This window comes from Motacilla alba, chromosome 13 (assembly GCF_015832195.1).
Source record: "Motacilla alba alba isolate MOTALB_02 chromosome 13, Motacilla_alba_V1.0_pri, whole genome shotgun sequence".
In the NCBI taxonomy this organism is placed as follows: domain Eukaryota; kingdom Metazoa; phylum Chordata; class Aves; order Passeriformes; family Motacillidae; genus Motacilla; species Motacilla alba.
Genome location: NC_052028.1, coordinates 6,839,720 through 6,856,827, shown reverse-complemented (window position 1 = coordinate 6,856,827; position 17,108 = coordinate 6,839,720). Strand labels below are relative to the sequence as shown.

General features: G+C 36.3%; 1 protein-coding gene across 3 annotated transcripts in view; it reads right to left on the bottom strand.

The window, feature by feature from the left end:
• GABRB2 (gamma-aminobutyric acid type A receptor subunit beta2) overlaps positions 1-17,108 on the bottom strand; it is a 146,162-nt gene that overhangs the window by 91,777 nt on the left and 37,277 nt on the right. For all 3 annotated transcript variants that reach the window (XM_038149815.1, XM_038149816.1, XM_038149817.1), the window contains exon 6: positions 6,075-6,295. In XM_038149815.1, the coding sequence (XP_038005743.1) occupies positions 6,075-6,295 (221 nt within the window). The remainder of the gene's footprint in view (positions 1-6,074; positions 6,296-17,108) is intronic.

The window sequence follows — 17,108 nt, the reverse complement described above, 5'->3', positions numbered from 1 at the left end:
TTAAGTTCCTTTCCTTATGCTGGATCTATATTGACAGTGCAAGAAAAGAGCCATGATCAGACATGTCCTGCCCCAGGATTTCCAAATAATGAGATTGGGGTGGTAATGATTCTTTGTTAATGCAGAAATTCTTTGTACATGAAATTCTATACAATTGTACATTATTCAATCTTTTTCAAGTCTTTGCTACAGCCACATGACTTCAGTTTGAAATGATGTTTTACTACATTTGCATTTATTTCTGCAAGTTTCCAAAAAGTTCTTGCTTTGACTACCTGCATACAAGATTTAAGGGTTCTTACCCATGTCTATGTATACTAACCTTGAAAATATAGCCTTGAAAACCTGGACACAGAAACTGAATTAACCTCATTTCTTGGGCAAGAGTAAACAACTGCATGTCAGACTGTGAATAAGCTTTGGCAAGTGTTGGCAAAGGAAAAGTCAGTAATTGCATCTATAAGTGTGAGCACCAGCACAAAAAAATTACCCACTTAACACAATGGAAACACTTCTTCACAGATTGATATATTCTCATGTTCAAACAAGTCTTATAAAAATTTCTTTTTACTTCCTTTGCAATGCCTATATATCCAAAATTAGGAAAACTTGTATTTTTAATTGGAGAACAGAAAGCTACTGACACTTCAGAGATCCTAATTAAAATATACATCATATTAATTTATTTATTTTAACAAACAGCAACAGTACTCTGAGGTACTGTTGGTGCTATTTATGCTACAGAGTACTTCACTATAATGTTTAGTTCTTTTTCTCCCCTGAGGCTGGAAAAAGCCCCAGTTGGTGTGGAGGACTGCACAGCCAAGAGAGGCACTAATGTGATGGAAGCAGAAACACCTGCCCCCTTGACAGGTATCATGATCAAGAGCAGAGCATCCAAAATAATTTATTCTCCCCAGAAAAGAAGTCCAGGTTATTTTTATCTCTTCTGAAATCCCCAAAGAGAAAAGATTTTGAGAAAATATTTTGTTTAACATGCATGTGCATTAAAAGTCCTTAAACACCTTCTGTCCAGCTTTTAGAAACATCATATTGTAGCAAAAGGGAAGAGAGGTCTGCTGCTTGCAGAAGATATTTTGGGATAACAAGGGTATTTGAAATGTTGTAGGCAGTCCAAAGACTTAATTTCAATTCACAGAATCACAAAATTGTAAGGGGTTAGAATGGATCTAAATGACCATCCAGTCCTAAAACCCCTGCCATGGGCAGGGACAGCTCCCACCTGGCTTTCGGGCCCCCTCACACCTGGCCTTGAACACTTCCAGAGTTCCAGCTAGTACAAATGATTGTATTATTTGTATGATTTTAAAGCTGAAAAATGGAGCTTTACCTCCAAATTACGTTTAGGATTTATTTAAAATTAAGCCCTACCAGAAAAAAAACAGACAACAAAACAAAAAAACAAAATAAAAACCCCCAAAAAACAAAACAAAAAAACCCCCAAAAAACCCCCAAAACCTCCCAAAAACTCCCAAACCAAAGCAAAAAACCCAAAACAAAACAAACAAAAAACCCCACAAAAAACAAAAACCCAACAAAAAACCAAAACCAAAGAACAACAAACCAGAAAAAAAGAAAAAAGTAGCAAAGTAAAGACCAAATGCTTTACTGAAGGGTTGCTGGTGTGAACACTCCAACTCTCAAACCATGTGGTCTGAGAACTAAAGATATTTGCAAAGCAATTGCTTTTAAAATTGTCTGTGGGATTTCATAGACAATGAGGGGCCTATGAGGAGTTAAACTGCTGAACAAGTCTAATGCAACAAAAATGCCCAATGCTGTTTTCCTGGAGTAAAATATGGCAGGATCTATTTTATTTGCAGAAGTGAAGATTTCCAAGCAGCTGAAAGTGAGGGAGCAGACAGCAGAAGGCACAGCTGAGACTACACAAAACCGAGTCATCCAGGGCTGTTTAGGATTTGTGACTCAATGCTGGTAGCAGGAAATGGAGAACAAAGCAAGGCCAGCATACACATAATTCTCTCATTTGTGAGAGATTACTGTGTTCCATCAGTCAAATAGGAATTATTGCTGGCTGAGTTGGAGACTCATAGTTGGTAATGCATTAGATGAATCTTGGCAAGTAAAACTGTTGGGCTTTCAAATGGGAAAAGTCTTTAATTTCGAAAAGAACTCCTCTGTTCTACTTCCTTTTGTTATCCTTTTGGCTAAAAAGGATGGGAATGCCATTACCTCACAGAACAGTTTGTATCAGGTGTTCTGTATATATTCCATTTTTCTGTTGAAAACACCCACAAACTTCATCTACAGAAAGCAGAAAACCATCCTACTGAAGAGATACAAAAGCATACAGTGCTCTTGGTCGAGTAATTATCACTTCTCTACCCACTGTCAGAGCTCTCTTGTGAGGAATGCTGGGAGAAATGCATGCAAGGGTCAATATCTCTGTAAACAGCCTGGTAATGGTGCAAAATCACACAAAACTTCTTCAACTATTTTTAATGCTTGTATTCTAAATTAAATTTCCCCCTTACTCTGACACATGGCATCACAAGACTCTACAAGCAAAGGGGCAAGTTCCAGAGAGACACCATAATGTGGTTACTCAAAAAGCAGTAATTCTAAATTGGCAAGTTTTTTAACCTATAATATTTGCTATCCTAGATTTGAATGTCTAAATTTGCTGTTCTAAATGTTGTCAAATCACTAATACCCTCTCGCAAGTCATCTAAATTTCCAACATAGTAATTTTCCCTGTAACGACTCTTCATTTAAGACTACATGTTTACAATTTTCAACCATTTAGGTGATTTAAGTATATCATCTACTGAACGTCCTGGTCTTGGCAGCACTGAATAATTTTCTTGACAGATGGAATATGAAAAAATACTAAATAAAACATTTTCCCAAAACATAAATAGCTGGCAGTTATCCCTCAGAAATAGATGTCCTTCTTAACTTAAAAGCAACCAGCATGTTATGGTCTCTGTAAAAACAAGGTCAAGAATTTAGTTATACCCTTAACTAATGCTCTATTGCAGTGAAGAAGGCAGGCTATGAGGACAACATACAAACCATTTAGATGTATCCATTCATAATTAGCCATTTCTCTTTTTTTCACTCCTTCTCTCCCCTCTTTCAGCACCAGCATAATCCAGGTGCTCACAAAACTGCCTCTTAGTCCTTCCTGAAATTTACCTTCCCAACATCAAATCTAACCAGATGTGACGTGCACACCATGTATGGGCTCTGCTCACAGAAACAAAGAGAACAATGTTAAGGGATCACTGCTTGCTGTATGAAACAGAAATTCAACTGTAGGGACACAAAAGAAAGGGATGGTTATATTTGTACTGATAAAAATCACTTGCTATTCAATTAATTTAGTTACAGCAATCAAGGTAAATGCAAGTGAATTCACAGCAACATTTATAAATATGTGTATGTGATGATGTTTATATATAGATGTATGGGGAGGTGAAAAATTTCAGACTAAAACTTAAAGGAATCTCAGTTTAGAAAAATGAATCCCACAGTAAGAATATGTGACTGCAAGTACAAGCTAAAGTAAATTAATGCAGCAACAAAAGTAGTGATTCTCAGAATAAACAGGGGGTTTTAGATATGTGAGAAATACAACTAAGCAGTCATTTTTAAGATGTAAAATTACTAATAAGCAAGATTTAAATATATCAGTACAGTGAACATTTGAAATAACAATAACTCTGAGTTGAATTTAGATGAAATAGATAGATAAAGCTACTTAAAGCTATAAAACTAAAACCTTAATATCTGAGTGAGATCATTGATTGCCACTTGGTCCAGGGAAGGCAAAAGCAGAATATGGCCAGTCACATAACCCTGTTGTATTTCCACTGGTGCATCTTGCCCATCCAGCCCAGGCTTTGAAGGATGTTCTAGCCACAAAGCCTTTCTGAGCCCTGCTGGGCTGAGTCTGAGGAGGAGGAATCAATTCTACATTTCACAAGACTTGTCTGGGGTTCATTAAGAATTAGGACCTGTAAGAAGGGGTTTTCTTACCATGTCATCTGTTAGGTACCTGTTATGTTCCACAGTCCCCACCCCAGAACAACAAGAACCAGCGGTGCCCTTCACCTCTGTGCTGCCCAAGGACACAGCTGCCACAGCAGAGGAGGCAACTTCAGTCCCCAGCCTGAGTGACACTCACCCTGCCCCTGCCCCAGGTACATCTCACTGCAGCACAGCAGCAGAGCAAGGGCACAATTCACAGCCAGCATTCATCCTGTGCCAGCTCACAGGGCAAAGAGAACTCTCCAAATGCACCAAGCAGAGCCTTAAGAGAGATGTAAGGACTGATAATCTCAAATGTGAGATCGCCAGGTATACCAGAATACTAGAAAATTATTTCCTAAAGTGAATTATATTTACCTAGGAAAAAAAGCTGTCAAAATACCTTTAACTCTGGACTGTACACAAGTCCTACAATGGAATAAAAATCCCAGTTTAGAATTACTCTAAAACCATTTTGGATAACATATTGTGATTGCAAGTATTGAAGAAAGTAACTGGGAAATAAAGGCTCAAAGCATTAATAATAATTCCTCTAATTACATTAAACAGCTTTAAGTAAAAAATAGGTACCATTTCACTTTACTGCATCTCATAAGAGACATTAAAGCTGATTTGCTATTTATGCTGGATGAAAAGGAGGAAAAGTTTCACCCAAAACAATCAAGCAGTATCAACACTGGTTCAGCTCAAAGAAAAGAAACAAACAAAACCCTCAAAACCTTAAAAAAGTATATTTCATGAAAGGTTTTGAGGGTTTTGAGAAACAAAGGAGCATCAAAAGAAATACTCAGAAAACAAAACTTTCTTTTACTTGATTCTTCTATGGACAATTTTTTGTGAGCTCTACTTACTGTTTACCAACCTTTTAAAAAAACAGAAATTATTACAGATGCTTAAGCACTCATAACAAAAAATGCCACAAATAGCAAAAAATGTTAGCATTATTGAAGACATTAAATCTGATATTTATTTCTAATTTATTCTAGAATAAAATAATAAAGATTATGATTTTAGGATCTTAAATAGAAAACTACACCAAAACCATTGTTATGCTGGCTCTCACTCCATTAATATAAATATGTGTTACGTACCTGGTTTCTATTTCACTTTAAACTACAGCTGCCTTTCAAGGAACCAAGCATCTGTTGGTTCACTGAGCAATCACAAAAACTCCAGACTTACTCACAGCCATAGTGCCAGAGCCTGAACTGCTCCCACAGAGAACACAACTGGACACAACAAACTCTGGTAAATACAATCCCCAGCTCTGCAGCATTTTCTGTGGTTAACCCAGGCAGTTAACCTGTTGTTCACTCCTGCTGTTTTGTTACCTACCCACACAGCACTGGCAGTCACCTTCTTCAGTTATATTTTTAAATCCATTTCTCAGCAATAATTTATCCTGCTGACATCACTATACAGACAATTTCCCAAGTTTTCAGAGCTTCTCAAGAGTGAAGCCCTTTTGTTGATTTCCCCACTCACTCCTCTCCATACAGTCATACAGAACAACAACAGGCTGTAAAACATTCCAAGTCATCCCTCATCTTAGTGAAAATCAGAAAGCTGATTCATCTGGGTAGCATACAAACCAATCTAATATTCAATCAAAAATATTTTTAAAGCATAGCCGTTAAACTATCAGTTCAGCTGTCAAATACATTTTCTGTTTTCTCCTCTAATCCTCATTTTGTATTTCATATTTCAATTTCTTTGAAGAAGCAGTTCTAAACTAGGCTTTTAATCCACAATGAGTATTTCAAATAATATTTACAGTCTTATCTGTTCTTAATACAAGTCTCTGAACTGTACTAAAAATGGCAGTTTATCTCAAAAATTTGTATAAAAATAAAATCCTTCGATTTAAAACTTAGAATACTTTTTTTTTTCTGGAATATCATCAGCTATATAGAATACAGAAACAAAACGAAAATCATTAAAAAACAAACAAAAAAAGAGCAAGGAATGTTTTTTATTTTTAGTTTTTAATCATGGTTTTAAGTTAAGAGGCAGAAGAGTTAGAAATGGTTCATACTGACCTGAGTCCGTAAAGGACTGTTCCATCTGGATGCAGACGAATCATCCTGTTCTTCACAGTAACACCATGAACAAATGACTTCTTGTCATTCAGGAAATAGGTATCAGGCACCCAGAGCTGATCAGCTACTCTGTTGTCCAGGGTAAGGTTCAGGGGTATTACATTATAGGACAGCCTCTTATCCCTCCACGCTTGCTGGAAGTACATTGTCAAGGTATAGTCCTGTGAGTAGAAAAAACAAACACAAAAGCAAAAAAGTTTGCATTAAATATATGCAAAAAATGAGAATGCAAATGCACATGTATTCATTGTGACTATTCCTAAAGGCAAACATTTCTGTCAGAATTTCCATGAGTAGATTTCTTTATTTTTGCGGTACTGAACATCTTGTATGCGCTTAATAACAGCAGTGAGAACACAAAGAAGATGGGGCATTTAAATTTTATGAATGGCTTGGAAGTTCTCACTTCAATATTTAAGAATAAAATTTTAAAAATTGTAGACATTTCACAGCCTGTAGCACTCTACCAGCCTGAGAGTTCTAGGAAAAAGCAACATTCACAGATGCAAATTTAATTTCAAGGTCTCCCCTGTATTCAATAGAGCTCTGGATCAAGCCTTCTGTTTCTGAAGTTGCAGTCACCACCCAAAGACTTCCCTAAATTGAAATTTCTTCAAAGTCTCTTAACTTTCCCCTGGGCACCAATGGGAATTTTTTAAGGTTCCTAAGCCATACACTTAGCCTTAATTTTACAGATGAAGTAACCCTGGTTACTTCAGGGGGACAATTCAGAGAGCACAATTAACACCCCAGTAATTATTCACAGTATTATGAGATTGCATTGTCTTGATGCAGACCACCACTGTACAGTGCTTCAGAGATGTTTTGACCTCTTGATTTTTTAAAGAATAATGAATTTACAAAGGTTATACCTCTGTCAAAATTGTTATCCAGATGCAGAATAATCATTATATCTAGCCAATGCTAAAAAACCTCTACAAACAGTACAAAAAGTAAATTGAGAGCAACCCTGTGGAGAAAGACTTGCATAAATGGCAATATTAATTCTTATTCCCTGTTTTATATTGTAAAGGAGAGTCCACTATTTAAAGCATTTTTATTACAGTTGGAAAAGAAAAATGTAGCTTCCTGCTGAACTACTTTAAAAGCATATGCCACAAGCGTATTTTACAAGCATTCTCATTTAAAAAGATATTTGACGTATGAACACTATATAGAACGTCTCAGAAAATACAAAAATAAATTTTTCTTATTCTGCAGTTTCACAGACTGAACACCCCAGTAGGAAATCACTGAAATTGGGTTGCTGCAATTATTCTCTTACAATGTACAATACACACCCTTGAACTAGGGAGGGCCTGTGAGAACTATGGCTGCTTCAGCAGAATTCCGTAAGCAATGACACAGGACCTTGAAACTAAGTGACCCTGCCTCTTCTGCAGAACAGTGTGCATTCAGAAGAATTGCCATAAACTATTTTTTTATAGAAATGTGCATTTCAGTGGTGGAAAGACTTATTTTTTGCCTCTTCCCTCTCCCGAAGAGCCCATGTACATGGGCTTGAAAATGCCTCTTCAATTTTCAATGAAGCAGAGGGAAATACATGTTCTGTTGTGAATAGCTACTGCATTTCTTCCTTCCCAACACAAACCACAGATGGTACTGCTGTCCCTCCAGTGCTCCCGTCTGCACTGCTTACAGGTCAATCTCCTTCCCCTGCAGCACCCCTGGCCATGCCTGGAACCCCAGCACCTTTGGCCAGGTGGCACAACAGGCACTCTGCAGGCACTCAAGCAGGCAAACACCCAATAAGCCTTCCCAGCTCTTCAACTACCAAATATATTCACCTGGTACTGTTCTACAATCTGATCAGTTTTAATGACCTGGAATCTCTTCCCATCTCCCCAGGGTCAGGATGAGATTCTGCTTGCAAGCACGTTCCACCTACAGCTGAAGAATTTTACTGTTGTGCTTCATCACTGTTCTGCAGGATTTGATTCATACCCAGCTATCAGAAAATCTCCAGTAGGAAAATTTATTAATCTTTATTATACTAATGTATCACATCATCAAGTAATGATCTGTAGCAATTGATTCTCTATTATCCTTGGAATGCTGCATTTCATTCCTATTCCAAGGAATAACCTACATGTATTGATATACTGCATAAATACATAGAACATGCTTTCCTTTTTACACCTCAGTAAAAGAGGAAAAGAAGAGGAGGAAAAACCTTAAACATACATGGTTCATTGCATAGAAATGAATTACATAAAACTGTAAATCTGGAGCACTGGCACTGCTGAAAGAAAAGCCAAGTCACCAAGCTGGAGTTTAAAATCAAACACACTGTGTTCCAGAAAGAGCTGGTGTTCTGACTAAAAACTATTTGTCATCTGTTGGCCCGAGTTTTCAGACGTGACTGGAGTTTCTAATGGTCAAAACAGAAATCCTTTGAAATTGTTACAAAACTCTCACAAGCTTTTGAATTTAGGTTTTTATTTTTAGTGATAATTTAAAAAAAACCCCCACAGATGTTCCAAGTTACATATTTCAAAGTGAAATTGATAAGATTGGAAAAAAGCAAAACCTGTCACGTAAACTGTGATCTATTCCTTAGAAAGGAGCAAGGCATCTGTTTTCAAAATTCCAAATGAAAGAGTAATTCCAAAAAGGTGTGCTGGTACAAAATGTCCCTAAAGTATCCCAAGATCCTTTACATGTTGACACTAAGAACACTCTGATCTAATAGGAATATTACAAGAAAAGTCTGTTAAACTCACACTAAATATGGGCATTCCCCTCCCTTCCCTTAAGGACAAATATCAAACAAACATGTAAATATCTTGTCTCTAGAAAGAGAGGCACACAAAAGAAGCATAGGAATAGAAGTAAAGGATGGTTTTATTTTGTTACAGTTTAGCATCCTTTCAAATTCACAGGGTGGGACTGTTAGAACCAGTATAAGTTTGAAGAGGAAACAGGAGCAGTTTCATTTTCACAGCCATGCACAAGGGACTAATTCTAATGAGCTGGGAGGACTCCAAGCCCAAAGCTCCTGACGAGAGTGTCAGTGTGAACCATTGCACAGACACAAACTACAAAGGTACAGACTGTTTGCAGCACAGCCACACAGACACATTTCTCCCATAGAAATAAAGAGGTTCCTCAGTTGCCCTGGACATGAAATGCTCTATAAAACTGTGTTAGTGTTGACGAAGTTGCAAGAAAAAACTAGAATATAAAGAAAATAAAGAAAAAAATTTCTGTAAATAATATCCATTTTGTAGTTTTCATTGTTTTTAATTATTTTATTATTATTCAGTTGTTTGCCTAGATTTAAATTTCATGTTTTTTTTGTTCTGTCCAGACCACAAATTTAGGCATCAGAAAATGGATCATTACCCTTATTCTATTGTGATCAAAGAAAAGATGTCTCTTTTCCTCACCTCACCTTTCCATTTCCCATCTTCTTTATTTCATACAATGAACAAAAGAGCAGCAAATAGAAGACAAAGTTAATGCTTATGCATAATTTTCCATATGAATAAAAAAGTATCAAACAGTTTCATTAATATTAGCATATTCATGAGTAACTTTTATTTGGCACATTAAGTCTGTGCAGTGGTCGCCTGCAAACATTTTAGCTGCTGGAAGTATAAATATATTGAGGATTTAAACTTGTATTTAGATAAATAGAAGTGTTACAGACAGACATGGTGTCAGTGAATGGCCATCAATTTCAATTATGTAACAGAAGATACTGGACAGGAAAGCATTAAATCTGAATACTGGCATTCTTATTTATATTCTCACATTTCATTCATGCTCTCAAATAAATATTTAAGCAAAAAAAAAAAATCAGTTTGGGTCTACTATTAGTTTAAAAAGATTAGAACACAGGCCTTACCTAAACCTACCCATGGGCCAATAACTGACATATTTCTGATCCCCTTTTTATATTGGAAAAAGGATCAAGGCAAAAAAGGAAATAGAGGTCATGAATATTCACAATGACAGTGGGTGTCTAATGCAAAAGACTCTACCAGATGTAAATTTTTTCAAAGCATAATAATAAAGTCCAATGTGAGAAAACACATTTAAAATATAGCTCCTTCTTCTGCATTACACAAAGCAGGACTGATTCACACTGCAGCTTAAAACTGTAACCAACACTTTTATTAACAGGGCTAGAGAACAGCTACTGAAACACTGGAAGCAACAAAGGCAGGAAATTTCAGAGGAGAAAAAAATAAGCAGAAGAAATATACAATATCTAATGTACATTCTGTATTTTGTAAACATGAAGTGAAGACCATAGACAGTCTATAGACAAACATAGACAGTGAATTTAAAGAAGCTGTTAACCATTGCTCTTTAGTAATGAATGGAGAACTCATTTGTGGTTTGGCTTAAGTCCACTCCTCATCACATTCCTGGTTATTACTAACTTGTAAAAATGCTTTACTACATTTCCACATATGGCTATTTTAAAACAAAATAATTTCCTTCTGAAAATGCTTGAGGCTGAAGATTTTGCCTAAGCACTATACGTATTTAACATGTCCATTTAAAAAACTGTTTGTTCGTGACATTTAAAAGTGCTGATTGACAATCCTTTCAATCCTCTTTTTATTTAAAATCAACCACTACAACGTTTGATTCAAAATTATTTAAGTTTCTCATTGAGAAAAAATAATGTAAAAAGTCTGCTTAATGCTGGAGACACCACAATATACACAAAGTGACATATAAAAGTAGAAAGAACAGTTGAAGCAATGGATGATACCAAAGAAATGCTAAAATAGTCATATGCCCTATCAAAAAAGGTATTTTTCACATTCTGTAAATCTTTACTTCAAAATAAATAAATAAGTCCTCAAAACAAATAAAAAGCCATGAACAATGACATCAGGAACCTTACACAGAGTTCAAGTTGAATTCTTTCTATCAAATCCGACTTCCCAAGTGGGCTTTAAATCAGTAAAACACTTGTAATTAACTGAGTCGCCTAAAACTTACTAGGGGAGTTTTCCTTGATGGGAATTACATTTTCACAAATTTATGATCTTTCCAAAAAGATTACCCCAGCACCAAGCTTCCCATTTATTTTGCTGCAACTCTCCTGGAATTATTCATCAGCAATTCTCATTTGTCAGCTGAGCAAAGCAGCAAGATGGGCTGCTTATCTCCCACCCCAGCTCTCAGAAAAACACTGCGCTACAGAATCAAGCAAGAGACTTGGGTGTGAAAGCCAAATGACTGTCAGCAGAGCTTGACTCCTCAGCAGCAAAGTTTTGATAGGAAATCTGAAATAAGAGAGTGTAGGATTTCAGCATCAAGAGCATGAATCTGTGTCTCCTGAGCGCTACTGAGGGAAGCCAATATTTATAATATTTATGTTATATTTATGTTTCTCCATGGTGATTTAGATAATGACACAGCCTCACAGTACAATGGATTTCATGCACTGAAGCGAAATGAAGCAGTTCTGGCTGACAAGCTTCCTGTAACCTTAATTAGTTTAGCAAGACTCTGACACTTGATTTTCATTTCTGACAGGTGACCAGACTGAATCATGACACTGCACTTCTCTCGAGCCAGCAATCTGCACATCACTGCAAGCAATGAACTTCTGCCACAGCCCTTTCAGCTCTCTCTGTTTGCCGTCGCTTGATAATAAGAGGAAGATTGATTAAAGTGAACCTGCAGTGAAAACTGTAATCTAACTGCTCCTTGGTTAAGAGAGTCATGTGTCTGAGATCCTGAGATTGTTCTCTTCTGAAAGGATCTCATCATCCTGACACAGCAGTGCAGGATTCTCAGATGAATAAAGCAAACACAGAGCACAATGCAACTACTCCCACTTAAAAGAAGTCACGAAAACAGCAGTTTTCTGCCTTAAACAAAATTATTACTTAGTTGCGTCTTTGAAGTAAAATAAAATATTTTAGGCCACAAGAAATATCCAAAAGTTTGAATTTCAAAGTTTTCCTTAACCGTGTATCTCAAGGTATCTCCCAGAGCTCACAGATCATTCCCTATGTTATTGTACAATTCCACAGATCTTCAGAAAGATAAATACCTTCAACAGAAATCATACTTATATTGCTTTTTATATATCTTTTGCAAGCCTATTATATAATTGCCTTGCAAAATAATAGAGAATTTGTTGAAAATACTAAGGAACCAAAAAATCGTACTAATCATTAAGTGGAGTGGAAATAAACCTGTGGTTTAGAAGAACTGGAGATCCAGCTGAAAGGTTGGTGTGAGCAGATGGCGGCCTAAGATACTGTTTTGCAGAAGAGAATCAAGAGTGAAAAAATAGAAACAACAACTAGAACCCTGAGTGTCTGATCCTTTTAGGGGTAGAGGGGGGCAGAGGGAGGAATTCCAGGGTAAGAATATAGCTATAGATAGATGAACTCTGGCTTAAATCTGAGATTTCAAGTTTTGCCTAGATGCAGAACTAAACTGGCATAACATTTGAATAAGTGCTCTTTTTCCTTATGCTTTACAGATTCCTAAGTTCCTTCACACACGAAGTCTTAAGAATTTATTCAGAGACTGAACGGATTGGAAGATATTGCTGCACTGGATCATTGCAATTAACTTCTGAAAAATGTACTAAATTATTACTAAAACTAATAGGTCTTAATCTAAAGCACATAATAGTTAAGATAAACATTTTGCAATCTTTTTCAAGGAGACTTATAAAAATGAATAAATATTCCCAGAATCCATTTATTTATAAGCATAGCCTTGCTTTCTTCAATCAGGAGCAGTCACTGCACAGAGGCATGGAGACTCCAATGACAAAAGTGCCATTAATATTCCTGTTATCACACTACACAGCTCCATGTGCCTTTCCACATCTAAAAGGTTGTATAACAATCTCCAAATTTTCAATCACAGGCATAATGCTGAAACAAGCCACAAAGTTAACTCAATTAAAAGTGTAAATTTAGTTTCAATATTAAAAATTTAAGAGAAATAGCTGACAAAAAATTTGAATATCTGAGCTTCAGACTGATGTTTTATGCTTAGTGGTGTTGAGAAATGCAGTGTCCTAACAAAAATATTTCCCTTCCATGCTTTCATTTAATTGGGCTGCCTAAGGATGCACTTCTTGAAAAGGAAAATGATATGAATATTTTATTGGATCATTTTTATAGGCAAAAGAATTTACTTTGCTGTTTGGTTTGCTTTAAAACAGATTAATTTTCTAGTATTTCCTTTCAGGTAAAAAGCCAGCTGCCTCCTCAGTTAGCAATGGAGAAGTTTCTACAAGAAAGAGACACACTCAAGAAAGCATATTCTTAATTTTACTAGATATATACTAAATATATATAACTTTTCTACTCTGGTATTATTGTTACTTTTGTCTTGTCCAACCTATATCACATCACCTCTGTATCACAGAGTACATGAACAATTTAAGTGGCTCTCACTTAACTTTCTGGCCTTTGATATTTTCCTTATAAGAACTCTTTCACAAGTGAGAACACTAATAATTTTTGATTTGCTTGTGATGCAATAACTGTGAGATTTAGACACAGAAAATCTTATCAATCTACGTGAAAATTCCCTTTTGATGAAGAGGGCCAAAGCCAAAATCCCAGAGAGCCTTACTGTAAGATTCACAGTTCTGTAGAAAAGAAGAAGCACATATGAATATTAATCAATGATGAGCCAATATTAGCAGTCCTGGCATTATGCAGTTACTAAACATCACCTTCATTTTCATAATAGAAATTAAAGGGAGAGCGGAGAAGCTCAGATGAAAGTATCAAGACAGATTTTTAGGAGGCATCAGAGTGAAATTCCTCATCAAGCTGGACAGTCCCACAACTTTTTCAAAATTTAACTGAAATTGTGGGTAACCAGCAGTTAATAAACCCTGTTATATTAGCACTTGGAAAGCAGACAAAATCAGGCTGCTTTTCTCAATGTTGCCCTAAACAAAAAGTTGGATATATAGATAAATTATTAATTCATGAACTAATTCCTTTCTGTGGTGTTCCTTGACACTGAACATGGTCACATTTTCTGTTCTGACTTGGAGCATCCTTTAGCGAAATAAAGGCTCAGCTATTACACAGTTTTGTCAAAGCAGTTATGATTATCTTATATTTGTAACACTTGTAAGACTAGACCAAGCATATATTTCATAAAAATTTTAATTTTAAAGCCAATGTTAAGATCACCTCAAAAAAATGTTTACACAGATTAAGCAACAATCACACAGAGAATACTGATGTAAGAGAGAGGCAGCGAGTGAGAGAGCATGAGTTGAAGGAAAATATTTATAAAATAATCCAAAACATTTCCTTTAGTATTTAGTTCACTGCAGAACTACAAAAACAATGGGACACATAATATTTCCTTTAATAATGTGCTGTATAACTAAAACACAATTAGACTAATTTGTTTCTTTAGCTTATTAAGGTCTCTAAAAGCTGCTGATACTTCACACAAATTTACAGGACAAAACCAGCCAGGTCTGTGCATGATATTTCTTGAGTATATTTTCACTTTATTTTTCTTCTAAATGAGCTCAGAGTCCTTCTCCCTCTGTCTGTATGCATGCATTTGCTCACATACTAATACTACTAACCATCGAATATTTTTATGATGATTTTCTTGGCATTTTTTTTGTGTTGTTTTATCTTTTTTCTTTTTCTTCTAAATCTTTGTCAAACACATGCACTTTGGAAACAGAAACAGAGCTGTTTCTAGGCAAGGGCGACCTGGCCGTTCTCTCATGCCATTCCCCAGTCCCATGAGGAGCACCAGCAGCAGTTCCCTCCTGTTAAACACTGTCACATTCCACAACACTTCATCCTCTGCCCGGCTGATTCCCAGCTCTCTAAAACGGTTCATTAATCCAGCAGTAACAAACTGACACCTTGAAGGAAGCAAAGTGCTCTGGAGAGCACAAATCTCCCCAGAAACATCCCCAGAAGTGTTTCTGTATCTTGGTGCAATATGCCAGAGGCTGCATGCAAACTGATGTGTTTCCTCCCTGTTTGCACATCAATCCTGTGGGAATAGAAAAGCCACCCTGGTTGAGCCCCTCCTCAGCCAATAATCTCTTGCATACTGCAACTTTGTGTGCAGATTTAATGAAATCTGAACACTGACGAGTGTGAGGATGAAAAAAAAAAAAAAAGCAACAGTGTCATGTCACCTAGACCTTTTCCTTTATTCTAAATGCTCTCCTCCCTGAAGCCCAAGATGTGACAGGCTGTTTCCTCTGAAAAATGTCAGGCACTGCAGAGAACTGGCAGCACTGAAGCAAAAAAGACAATGTATTATAATACATATCATTTCTTTCAGTGATGACAAGCCTGTGGAAGCTAGTAGAAGGTCCAATTTGCATGACAGCACAACACTTCAGCAAAGAGAATACACTTAGTTGAGACACTGCAAGAGAATAAATGATGCATTCAGATGAAAGAAAAATTATTATCATGCTCTAGGAAAAAAAAAAAATCTGAAATAAAACCACAGGTGGAAAAAAATTTTGCATCTCTTATAGTAATTAATTATACTCCAAATTGTTCCTGGTTCAGCGAAGCCCAAACCTACTGGAATATCTCACAGAAAAAAATTCATTATGAGTGCCTCTGTCACAAAGGTGTATTTTCCTCCAGTTCAACCTCACACTCAAAGCAAGATCTGCTGTGAGGTCAGACCAAGTTGCTCAGGGCTTTCAATCCCTGTAGAACAAGACTTTAATAACAATGAAGCTGCTACTTGCATTTAGAAAGAGACTCCCTATCCTTCAAAAAGGAAAAAATCAGGATGGTCACCCTAATCTAGCAGTGACTGCAACTTAATTTCAGTTTGATTCAAAATCACCGTTGTCTGATTTTTAGAGCCACTGCACACTATCACTTTTATCTGTTCTGTTTACTGTATTATTATTCCAGTCTTTTTGTGTCATTTTCTCAGCAATTGCCTCCAATCTTTAATCTCACTACTATTTGAGACACTTAGAAATCAACAGGATTCAGTTACCACTGAGGTAACTGAATGCAGCCATTGTTCACTATTTCCTATATTCTTCAACTGCCACCAACAATTCCTCATGAAAATATTCCCTGTGCCTATACAGTACATGATTTTTTTTGTTTTCTTTCTCTCTTAATCTTCAAGGTCTCCCTCTGTGCCAAAGAACTTTCTATGCAATGAAATAATTAATTCCCACTTTCAATACTGTTAATAGATACATTGTAAAGAATCCTGATTACATTTTATCAGACTGAAGCTATTTTTTCATGAAGTGCTAATAATGACTCTACACTTGTACTATCAGTTCAGAAATATACATCAAGCATCAAAAAGAAAAAAATTAATTTGGCATCCTTTACTAGCAAATGGGTTTATTCATTTGTGTCTGATTAAATACCTCATCTCAACCTTCAAAATTTGTCGCCTCCTTTGTGGGTCACTGTTCCTTCCAGAGTCCAAGTCAGACTTGTACTTCAGTGATTGAGTAACTGTTTTTACAGCTGTAAAGACCAAGAACAAGACCCAAGAGAACCTTTTTTCAAGGAATGAAAGGTATATGGTAAATGGAAATCGCATGGAAAGTATTTCTTACTTGGTATTAATACAAAGTCAGCCTATTTTAACAAAATAAGGATAAATAAGGATACCACACTTTTTTTTTTCTCCCTGATCACACTGTGTGTTGGGGAAATGGCAATAAAAATATCACTGGTTCCATGCTTTTTAGCCCTTCTAGCAAATACCCATATAAGTGCATCAGGAAATTATTCAGGAGACACAGATCACATTTTAAACTAAGCTGCTTCATTATAATTGTACTCCAAATGTATTTGACTTGGCAGACACATGGATGGGTTTTAAGCAATTTTAAGATCTTGCACAGAGCAAACTTTCAACTTCCACAGCAGCTCCCTCCAGCTACTCTTACTGGAAGGCATTTACACAACCTGCTGGGACGCAGCTTGACATCATTCCTTCCATCTGGACATCCGA